The following is a 10746-nucleotide window of genomic DNA, read 5'->3' as shown; positions in this document are numbered from 1 at the left end:
TTTAGAAAATTGCTGATTTAAAAATGGACAGCGGTGTTGCCATAGAAATGAGTTTGGAACTCTATGGTTATCATTAGAATCCTATAAAATTCCTGGTCATCATTGTAATTATATTCTATGTTGTTGGAATAATATAAAACAAAAATACCAAATGTTTTTTTAAAGTCACTAGCTAGGTCAATGGCCCATTGAAATGTTCTAGCTTGTTTCATGGAAGTTGTTGTTGAACTTCTGAAAGTCTAGGCTTTGGCTCAGTGGGCTATAAAGACTTGTGGAGCACAGACAACCAGGGTTAAAACATATGACCACATTCAGACAAGGGGGGCGAAGCCAAAGTCCACTGAGGTTGGAGAGCACTGTAGGATCTGCATAATAATCATACCTTTTTTATAAACAGGGTATTATTATCATTGATTATGTCAAAGTGTATGTATGAATAAATCTGATTGAACTTTTTCATGGCAGGTTCACCTTTTGAAGCCGGGTGAGGTTCCCAAAGCGTGCTGCGCTCCCACCAAGCTCAGTCCCATCTCTAGACTCTTCTACAACGACAACGTGATCCTAAAGAAGCATGAAGACATGGTGGTCAAGACCTGTGTATGCATGTGACACCTGTGGCAACCCATCTATTCTACATCATTTTAATAAACTTCACTACCTTTGTTCCAAAATATATACCTTTGCAACCAGCAGTTGAAAGCAATAATCTGGCAATATGCAGATAAATAGTATGTATCTACACTGTACAAAAAAAATGAACGCAACATCCAACAATTTCAACGATATTACTGAGTTAAAGTTCATATAAGGCAATCAGTCAATTCAAATACATTCTTTAGACCCTCATCTATGGATTTCACATGACTGTGAATACAGATGTGCCTCTGTTGGTCCCAGATGCCTTTTTAAATGAAGACAGGGGCGTGGATTTGGGGCGGCAGGTAGCCTAGTGGTTAGTGTTGAGCCAGTAACCGAAAGATGCTGGATCCAATCCCCGAGTTGACAAGGTAAAAATCTGTCATTCTGCCCCTGAACGTGACAGTTAACCCACTGTTTCCCGGGAAGGCCGTCATTGTAAGTAAGGATTTGTTCTTAACTGACTTGCCTAGTTAGAAAAAGGATAACAAGCCTTCTACTGTGATGGAGAATGCCTATATCCTCTGGGTTCCTGCATGAACACCACTAACCACGCTATGATCCAACTAGTGGTCAGTATGCACTACTACACCCACTCACATGAACGCTAACATTGTTTTCAGTTGGAAAGATGCTAAATGGCTCAGACATTAATGGGAAGTATGGCAAATTGAAACAAAAACACCCAAGATACCTGAGTCTACAATGGCAGACTCTTAATGTAGAGTACCGATAGTGAGAAGTTACATTCAAGACTGAAGCAATTGTGCCCTCTAGTGGTCGACTTTATACTATACCTGCTCTTTCCATGACAGACTGACCAGGTAAATTCAGGTGAAAGCTATGATCCCGTACTGATGTCACTTGTTCAATCCACTTTAATCAGTGTAGATGAAGGGAAGGAGACAGGTTAAAGAAAGATTTTTAAGCATTGACACAATTGAGACATGGATTGTGTATGTGTGCCATTCAGAGGGTAAATGGGCAAGACAAAATATTTAAGTGCCTTTGAACGGTGTAAGGTAGTAGGTGTATAAAGAATGGTCCACCACTGTGGGAATCATTGGAGTGAACATGGGCCAGCATCCCTGTGGACACCTTGTAGAGTTCATGTCCCGGCAAATTGAGTCTGTTCTGAGCAACAGGGGGAGCAACTCAATGTTAGGAAGGTGTTCTTAATGTTTTGTAAACTCCGTGTATGTAGGCCTACATATTTTTAAATAGTACAGAATCACACATCACAATTCAAAGCCATAAAGTGTGGGCCTGTAGTACCTGTAAATCACCTATACTTTGTTTTTCATTTCCATATGCAAAGAATAATGCATAATTGTTCATGTAATAGTGTAATATTAGCCTCATAACTCCAGGAATAGGAAATAGTGATGAAATAATCAAGTAAATGAAAAGACAGAGACAAATACTTTTGAACTACTAGTTATTTTATTTAGAAATGTAAAATTCAGTGCAAAGTAATATAGTGCATTTGTGTCTAGACCCCTGTGTGGTGGCAAAGTGTCGCAAGAATCCTGTGGGGAGAGAAAACAAGAGAATACATTAATTCAATGGGTGTTAACTAATCAGGCTTCAGCGAAGCACTTCAAGTCCTCAATTCCTGAGAGAAAGAGAGAGAGAGAGAAATGTGGCCTTTCAGATCTCTGCAGTAGGACTACATGCTGGCCATGAGGTTCTCCAGGTGGTACTCCAGGAGGCTGGAGAGCTCAGTGACCAGAGACACTGGGTTAAAGTACCAGGCCAGCTGCTGCCCAAACATGTCATCTAGCAGAGCCATCAGCCCGCCCTGAAGAGAACACCACACAACACATAGATAATGGCTCTAAGTTACTAGCTTATCAAGAGCAGAGAGACAATGAGAGTTACTCCTCGTAAAATGGCATTGAAACCCTGTTATTCATGAAAAAGTAAAGAGGAAGTAAACTAGGAATAGGGAAGTAAACTCTTGAATCTTACATTGAGCAGCAGCAGGTATCTCTCGGCCTTTGGCTCAATGCTGGCAGCTACGGGCAGGAAGGAGTACAGGAGAGCGTACAGACGCTCCATGAACCCACCAGGGTGCTAATGGAAACAGAGGAGAGAAGTTTAAGTGAAATTACAAATAGAGAGACATCGAAACATGTACCAGTGAGATGCTACTTACCACCATCAGGGACTTCTGAGCTGTCATCATCCCAAATAGCACCAGTTCAAAGAGGACATCTATCAGGTTAACATGATGGATCTAGGACAAGGAAACACGTTTGGAGAAAATAGGAATGATTTCAAATAGATCAGCTACTGTGATGTATAAAAGACATGCATGTGGAAGAACTCAAAGTGAGACTTGAAAGAGTTAATGAACTCACCTTTGCCTCAGCCAGCTCCCTCTCAATGTCAATCTGCTTGGAGGGGTCACTCAGGTAGTCCACAAAGTCGTTATAGGCACGGATGAATTCGGCCTCGTCCTATCACAAAGCAAAGAGCATTGACGTTAGTGAACAGAACACATTTCCCATCGAGGACGCTCTCTTTCCCTTGAATGAATAAGGAGTTACCATGTGGTGGGCCTGAACCAGTGCGCCCATTAGGACCTTTCCTGCCACAAACAGATGGTTCCTGCTCAGTGTGGAACCAAGCAGGGTCTAGAGAAGAGGCAAGAATTAGTGAGACACCCATCTTCCTCTTGGAGACAGACAGAACAAGAAGACACAGAGAGAAAAGGAAAAAGGAAGTCCACTCACAGTGAAGGCCTGGCGCAGGGAGACGAGCCTCAGGGCGATGTCCTCCACTCTCTTGGTGGTAAGGTAGAGGCTGTGGGAGGGAGGGAATGGAGCATGTCAACCATTAGGGTCAATGGGGATAACAGCATGGTGACCACTATCCTTCAGCATCTGACAAGCCCAGACTACACAGACATTTAGAGGAACTCACTTTAGCAGAGGAACCTCCCTCTCCTCAGGCAGCAGGTCCTCCTCCCAGCCCTACAACAACAGAACAAACATTCAAGATCAGTGACCAATGCAATGACATGACAAACAATGGGTCAATGGAAGGATCTTAATGCTACTAGTCAATAGTATGTGTACTGTAGGTGTGTGTGTGTAACATCTGACCTCATAGCAGTTGTGGCCCTCAGGCTCTGGCTCCGTGAACTGCTGATTGGTGGGCGTAGACACGGAGGCAGCCTCCGACCACGCCGAGGAGGAGAGCAGCCCATCCGGCCCCATGTGGAGAGTGGCATACACCACCGAGACATCAGTCTGCTGCTCCAAAAACACATACAACACACCTGTTTACCACACACACGCATTATTAGAAAACAGAGCATATCTAAAGGAAAAACCCCCAATAATGTCTGTCCAATATACATAAGAAAATTTATATTTACCTGGTAGCAGCCAAGGGTCATGTCCACAGACGTCTCATGGCGGAGGTGAGAAGCATACTGGGTCACCCTGCCAGCCACATACTGACAGAGAGAGACGATATGTTAAGGCCAAATGGAATAAGTGAAGAAAGCCTAATCTTGTACTATTTCGGTAGTATTTACATCTTACCAGGATCCAAGTGACGGACTGAACCTTGGTGGCACAGTAGGGGATGCCCTCTGAACTAAGTCTGGCTGTCTCCCTGGAGATGGCCCACACCAGTTGAGTCTCCAGGCCTCGGACCCTACTCACATGGTGCCTCCTCACCACCACCTGCTGTGGAGAGAAACAACATCAACAAAACAACATCAGCCATCGCTGTAACATATTTCCATCAAGATCACATGACTCTGGTAATGTAGATTAGGACTAGGTAGTAACAAAGACACATACCTGGGATCCCCCACGCATATAGGTGATAATGGGGCTGATGAACTGGAAAGTTCTCCAAGCTTTAGCCACCGGACCGGCATGGGTCTGCACAGGATATGGGGGACATTACAATACATTCAGGTTAGAAACAGCTAATTACAGGAATTGTAACAGTGATGTGTGTGGGGGGGGGGGGGTCTCTTACTCTGATCACAACAGGCCCACAGTACAGGGGGCTGAACCTAATCGGTATCAAATGCCAATTACCAGTGGCCTCCTAAAGCAGACAACAAAGATTTTTTTTAGAATTAATATCTGGGATACTTTTCAAACATAATACCAAAAACGTTCTGAAAATTGTACCTCAAGGATAGTCGGTACATCTGGCACATCCTCAAGGATGATAGCAGCATCCTGGACATCAAGGATGACTGGCAGCAGTGGCACATCCAACTGGACCTCATCCAGTACATTTGATTCTAAAATTAGTAGCAGGAATACAAACAAACAATTGTCAGGAAGTAAAACATATCAAGCTAGCTAGTAACGTCACTACTAGTAAAAGTCCAACAGTGCTTCGCTTAGCAACAATTATTAAAGTTAGCGTTAGCTTGCAAGTCTGTATTACAGAAATACACATTTCACAAATGACATTTTCAATGCTGAATGTGGTAAAATAAGAAGTTAGAACTCCACTTACCCTCTTCGAAGTCACTGTCCACCTCCCGACGATCGCGAACCCTGCAAAACGGAAAAAGACAACAAAAACCCACAAATGAATTTACACAACCTGTCGACGCAGAAGGCTGCCCACGTCCTCGCACTCTCTCCATCAATCTTGAAAAACACCCAGGCATTTTCCAGTCGATTTTTCAATCTCAGGTCTCAAAAATCAGTCAAGTTTGTTGTTGTTAAACAGCAAATTGAAGTTGTTCTTGTTTTCGAACAGAAAACGTTCAATAGAACGCTGAGATGTTCTATTGGTTAGATGTCTCTTGGCAACACATATTTTAGAAAATTGCTGATTTAAAAATGGACAGCTGTGTTGCCATAGAAATGAGTTTGGAACTCTATGGTTATCATTAGAATCCTATAAAATTCCTGGTCATCATTGTAATTATATTCTATGTTGTTGGAATAATATAAAACAAAAATACCAAATGTTTTTTTAAAGTCACTAGCTAGGTCAATGGCCCATTGAAATGTTCTAGCTTGTTTCATGGAAGTTGTTGTTGAACTTCTGAAAGTCTAGGCTTTGGCTCAGTGGGCTATAAAGACTTGTGGAGCACAGACAACCAGGGTTAAAACATATGACCACATTCAGACAAGGGGGGCGAAGCCAAAGTCCACTGAGGTTGGAGAGCACTGTAGGATCTGCATAATAATCATACCTCTTTTATAAACAGGATATTATTATCATTGATTATGTCAAAGTGTATGTATGAATAAATCTGATTGAACTTTTTCATGGCAGGTTCACCTTTTGAAGCCGGGTGAGGTTCCCAAAGCGTGCTGCGCTCCCACCAAGCTCAGTCCCATCTCTAGACTCTTCTACAACGACAACGTGATCCTAAAGAAGCATGAAGACATGGTGGTCAAGACCTGTGTATGCATGTGACACCTGTGGCAACCCATCTATTCTACATCATTTTAATAAACTTCACTACCTTTGTTCCAAAAGATATACCTTTGCAACCAGCAGTTGAAAGCAATAATCTGGCAATATGCAGATAAATAGTATGTATCTACACTGTACAAAAAAAATGAACGCAACATCCAACAATTTCAACGATATTACTGAGTTAAAGTTCATATAAGGCAATCAGTCAATTCAAATACATTCTTTAGACCCTAATCTATGGATTTCACATGACTGTGAATACAGATGTGCCTCTGTTGGTCCCAGATACCTTTTTAAATTAAGACAGGGGCGTGGATTTGGGGCGGCAGGTAGCCTAGTGGTTAGTGTTGAGCCAGTAACCGAAAGATGCTGGATCCAATCCCCGAGCTGACAAGGTAAAAATCTGTCATTCTGCCCCTGAACGTGACAGTTAACCCACTGTTTCCCGGGAAGGCCGTCATTGTAAGTAAGGATTTGTTCTTAACTGACTTGCCTAGTTAGAAAAAGGATAACAAGCCTTCTACTGTGATGGAGAATGCCTATATCCTCTGGGTTCCTGCATGAACACCACTAACCACGCTATGATCCAACTAGTGGTCAGTATGCACTACTACACCCACTCACATGAACGCTAACATTGTTTTCAGTTGGAAAGATGCTAAATGGCTCCGACATTAATGGGAAATATGGCAAATTGAAACAAAAACACCCAAGATACCTGAGTCTACAATGGCAGACTCTTAATGTAGAGTACCGATAGTGAGAAGTTACATTCAAGACTGAAGCAATTGTGCCCTCTAGTGGTCGACTTTATACTATACCTGCTCTTTCCATGACAGACTGACCAGGTAAATCCAGGTGAAAGCTATGATCCCGTACTGATGTCACTTGTTCAATCCACTTCAATCAGTGTAGATGAAGGGAAGGAGACAGGTTAAAGAAAGATTTTTAAGCATTGACACAATTGAGACATGGATTGTGTATGTGTGCCATTCAGAGGGTAAATGGGCAAGGCAAAATATTTAAGTGCCTTTGAACGGTGTAAGGTAGTAGGTGTAAAAAGAATGGTCCACCACTGTGGGAATCATTGGAGTGAACATGGGCCAGCATCCCTGTGGACACCTTGTAGAGTTCATGTCCCGGCAAATTGAGTCTGTTCTGAGCAACAGGGGGAGCAACTCAATGTTAGGAAGGTGTTCTTAATGTTTTGTAAACTCCGTGTATGTAGGCCTACATATTTTTAAATAGTACAGAATCACACATCACAATTCAAAGCCATAAAGTGTGGGCCTGTAGTACCTGTAAATCACCTATACTTTGTTTTTCATCTCCATATGAAAATAATAATGCATAATTGTTCATGTAATAGTGTAATATTAGCCTCATAACTCCAGGAATAGGAAATAGTGATGAAATAATCAAGTAAATGAAAAGACAGAGACAAATGCTTTTGAACTACTAGTTATTTTATTTAGAAATGTAAAATTCAGTGCAAAGTAATATAGTGCATTTGTGTCTAGACCCCTGTGTGGTGGCAAAGTGTCGCAAGAATCCTGTGGGGAGAGAAAACAAGAGAATACATTAATTCAATGGGTGTTAACTAATCAGGCTTCAGCGAAGCACTTCAAGTCCTCAATTCCTGAGAGAAAGAGAGAGAGAGAGAAATGTGGCCTTTCAGATCTCTGCAGTAGGACTACATGCTGGCCATGAGGTTCTCCAGGTGGTACTCCAGGAGGCTGGAGAGCTCAGTGACCAGAGACACTGGGTTAAAGTACCAGGCCAGCTGCTGCCCAAACATGTCATCTAGCAGAGCCATCAGCCCGCCCTGAAGAGAACACCACACAACACAGATAATGGCTCTAAGTTACTAGCTTATCAAGAGCAGAGAGACAATGAGAGTTACTCCTCGTAAAATGGCATTGAAACCCTGTTATTCATGACAAAGTAAAGAGGAAGTAAACTAGGAATAGGGAAGTAAACTCTTGAATCTTACATTGAGCAGCAGCAGGTATCTCTCGGCCTTTGGCTCAATGCTGGCAGCTACGGGCAGGAAGGAGTACAGGAGAGCGTACAGACGCTCCATGAACCCACCAGGGTGCTAATGGAAACAGAGGAGAGAAGTTTAAGTGAAATTACAAATAGAGAGACATCGAAACATGTACCAGTGAGATGCTACTTACCACCATCAGGGACTTCTGAGCTGTCATCATCCCAAATAGCACCAGTTCAAAGAGGACATCTATCAGGTTAACATGATGGATCTAGGACAAGAAAACACGTTTGGAGAAAATAGGAATGATTTCAAATAGATCAGCTACTGTGATGTATAAAAGACATGCATGTGGAAGAACTCAAAGTGAGACTTGAAAGAGTTAATGAACTCACCTTTGCCTCAGCCAGCTCCCTCTCAATGTCAATCTGCTTGGAGGGGTCACTCAGGTAGTCCACAAAGTCGTTATAGGCACGGATGAATTCGGCCTCGTCCTATCACAAAGCAAAGAGCATTGACGTTAGTGAACAGAACACATTTCCCATCGAGGACGCTCTCTTTCCCTTGAATGAATAAGGAGTTACCATGTGGTGGGCCTGAACCAGTGCGCCCATTAGGACCTTTCCTGCCACAAACAGATGGTTCCTGCTCAGGGTGGAACCAAGCAGGGTCTAGAGAAGAGGCAAGAATTAGTGAGACACCCATCTTCCTCTTGGAGACAGACAGAACAAGAAGACACAGAGAGAAAAGGAAAAAGGAAGTCCACTCACAGTGAAGGCCTGGCGCAGGGAGACGAGCCTCAGGGCGATGTCCTCCACTCTCTTGGTGGTAAGGTAGAGGCTGTGGGAGGGAGGGAATGGAGCATGTCAACCATTAGGGTCAATGGGGATAACAGCATGGTGACCACTATCCTTCAGCATCTGGCAAGCCCAGACTACACAGACATTTAGAGGAACTCACTTTAGCAGAGGAACCTCCCTCTCCTCAGGCAGCAGGTCCTCCTCCCAGCCCTACAACAACAGAACAAACATTCAAGATCAGTGACCAATGCAATGACATGACAAACAATGGAAGGATCTTAATGCTACTAGTCAATAGTATGTGTACTGTAGGTGTGTGTGTGTGTAACATCTGACCTCATAGCAGTTGTGGCCCTCAGGCTCTGGCTCCGTGAACTGCTGATTGGTGGGCGTAGACACGGAGGCAGCCTCCGACCACGCCGAGGAGGAGAGCAGCCCATCCGGCCCCATGTGCAGAGTGGCATACACCACCGAGACATCAGTCTGCTGCTCCAAAAACACATACAACACACCTGTTTACCACACACACGCATTATTAGAAAACAGAGCATATCTAAAGGAAAAACACCCAATAATTTCTGTTCAATATACATAAGAAAATGTATATTTACCTGGTAGCAGCCAAGGGTCATGTCCACAGACGTCTCATGGCGGAGGTGAGAAGCATACTGGGTCACCCTGCCAGCCACATACTGACAGAGAGAGACGATATGTTAAGGCCAAATGGAATAAGTGAAGAAAGCCTAATCTTGTACTATTTCGGTAGTATTTACATCTTACCAGGATCCAAGTGACGGACTGAACCTTGGTGGCACAGTAGGGGATGCCCTCTGAACTAAGTCTGGCTGTCTCCCTGGAGATGGCCCACACCAGTTGAGTCTCCAGGCCTCGAACCCTACTCACATGGTGCCTCCTCACCACCACCTGCTGTGGAGAGAAACAACATCAACAAAACAACATCAGCCATCGCTGTAACATATTTCCATCAAGATCACATGACTCTGGCAATGTAGATTAGGACTCGGTAGTAACAAAGACACATACCTGGGATCCCCCACGCATATAGGTGATAATGGGGCTGATGAACTGGAAAGTTCTCCAAGCTTTAGCCACTGGACCGGCATGGTTCTGCACAGGATATGGGTGACATTACAATACATTCAGGTTAGAAACAGCTAATTACAGGAATTGTAACAGTGATGTGTGTGGGGGGGGGGGGGGGGGGGTCTCTTACTCTGATCACAACAGGCCCACAGTACAGGGGGCTGAACCTAATCGGTATCAACTGCCAATTACCAGTGGCCTCCTAAAGCACACAACAAAGATTTTTAGAATTAATATCTGGGATACTTTTCAAACATAATACCAAAAACGTTCTGAAAATTGTACCTCAAGGATAGTCGGTACATCTGGCACATCCTCAAGGATGATAGCAGCATCCTGGACATCAAGGATGACTGGCAGCAGTGGCACATCCAACTGGATCTCATCCAGTACATTTGATTCTAAAATTAGTAGGAGGAATACAAACAAACAATTGTCAGGACGTAAAACATATCAAGCTAGCTAGTAACGTCACTACTAGTAAAAGTCCAACAGTGCTTCGCTTAGCAACAATTATTAAAGTTAGCGTTAGCTTGCAAGTCTGTATTACAGAAATACACAGCATCTCACAAATTACAGTTTCAAAGTTTAAAACTACACATGCCCTCTTCGAAGTCGCACAAAAACAACCCACAAATGAATTTGAACAATCTGGCGACACATCTGACCGCCGACATCCACGCACTCTCTCCACCAACCACCCAGGCATTTGAATCAGAAAGGTGCGGGGGGCTGCCTTAATCGACAACCACGTCTTCGATGCCCGGAGAACAGTGGGTTAACTGCCTTGCTCAGGGG

General features: G+C 43.6%; 2 protein-coding genes and 1 long non-coding RNA gene across 4 annotated transcripts; all 3 read right to left on the bottom strand.

The window, feature by feature from the left end:
- Nucleotides 1–456: 456 nt before the first annotated feature.
- LOC118946466 lies at nt 457–4452 on the bottom strand. Its single transcript, XM_036971003.1, has 11 exons — nt 4432–4452; nt 4191–4337; nt 4022–4102; nt 3747–3896; nt 3565–3614; nt 3375–3444; nt 3000–3098; nt 2795–2875; nt 2608–2712; nt 2061–2165; nt 457–561 (listed from the first exon to the last, which is right to left on the bottom strand). The coding sequence occupies exons 1-11, from the start codon at nt 4450–4452 to the stop codon at nt 457–459; spliced, it is 1014 nt and encodes a 337-aa protein (XP_036826898.1).
- Nucleotides 4453–4468: 16 nt separating this feature from the next.
- Nucleotides 4469–5200, bottom strand: LOC118946529. Its single transcript, XR_005041401.1, has 4 exons — nt 5134–5200; nt 4797–4912; nt 4639–4710; nt 4469–4538 (listed from the first exon to the last, which is right to left on the bottom strand). It is a non-coding gene; the product is annotated as an uncharacterized LOC118946529 (long non-coding RNA).
- A 2241-nt stretch (nt 5201–7441) lies between these two features.
- Nucleotides 7442–10432, bottom strand: LOC110489447. Of its 2 annotated transcripts, XM_021562152.2 has the most exons (13): nt 10234–10432; nt 10079–10150; nt 9889–9972; nt 9625–9771; nt 9456–9536; nt 9181–9330; nt 9005–9054; nt 8815–8884; nt 8629–8715; nt 8440–8538; nt 8235–8315; nt 8048–8152; nt 7442–7607 (listed from the first exon to the last, which is right to left on the bottom strand). In XM_021562152.2, the coding sequence occupies exons 3-13, from the start codon at nt 9904–9906 to the stop codon at nt 7473–7475; spliced, it is 1023 nt and encodes a 340-aa protein (XP_021417827.2). In that variant the 5' UTR covers nt 9907–9972; nt 10079–10150; nt 10234–10432; the 3' UTR covers nt 7442–7472. The 2 variants fall into 2 exon arrangements, with proteins under 2 accessions (XP_021417827.2, XP_021417830.2); XM_021562155.2 differs by lacking the exon at nt 7442–7607 and having other exon boundaries at nt 7941–8152.
- Between the last annotated feature and the right edge of the window lie 314 nt (nt 10433–10746).

Source organism: Oncorhynchus mykiss, chromosome 32 (assembly GCF_013265735.2).
Source record: "Oncorhynchus mykiss isolate Arlee chromosome 32, USDA_OmykA_1.1, whole genome shotgun sequence".
Lineage (NCBI taxonomy): Eukaryota > Metazoa > Chordata > Actinopteri > Salmoniformes > Salmonidae > Oncorhynchus > Oncorhynchus mykiss.
Note: the sequence above shows the minus strand (reverse complement) of the source record. Positions and strands in the feature narration are given on the sequence as shown.

What these genes read in the sequence shown, in the direction of transcription:
- LOC118946466 (XM_036971003.1), bottom strand. Translation starts at nt 4,452, where the DNA reads ATGTGTCTTTGTTACTACCTA. An exon ending in AGGGAGGTTCCTCTGCTAAA is followed by an intron (nt 3,445 to 3,564) that starts GTGAGTTCCTCT and finishes TCCCTCCCACAG; the next exon opens with CCTCTACCTTACCACCAAGA. An exon ending in AAATAACTAGTAGTTCAAAA is followed by an intron (nt 562 to 2,060) that starts GTATTTGTCTCT and finishes ATGCTTCTTTAG; the next exon opens with GATCACGTTGTCGTTGTAGA.
- LOC110489447 (XM_021562152.2), bottom strand. An exon ending in AGGGCCACAACTGCTATGAG is followed by an intron (nt 9,055 to 9,180) that starts GTCAGATGTTAC and finishes CTGTTGTTGTAG; the next exon opens with GGCTGGGAGGAGGACCTGCT. An exon ending in TGGTTCAGGCCCACCACATG is followed by an intron (nt 8,539 to 8,628) that starts GTAACTCCTTAT and finishes GCTTTGTGATAG; the next exon opens with GACGAGGCCGAATTCATCCG.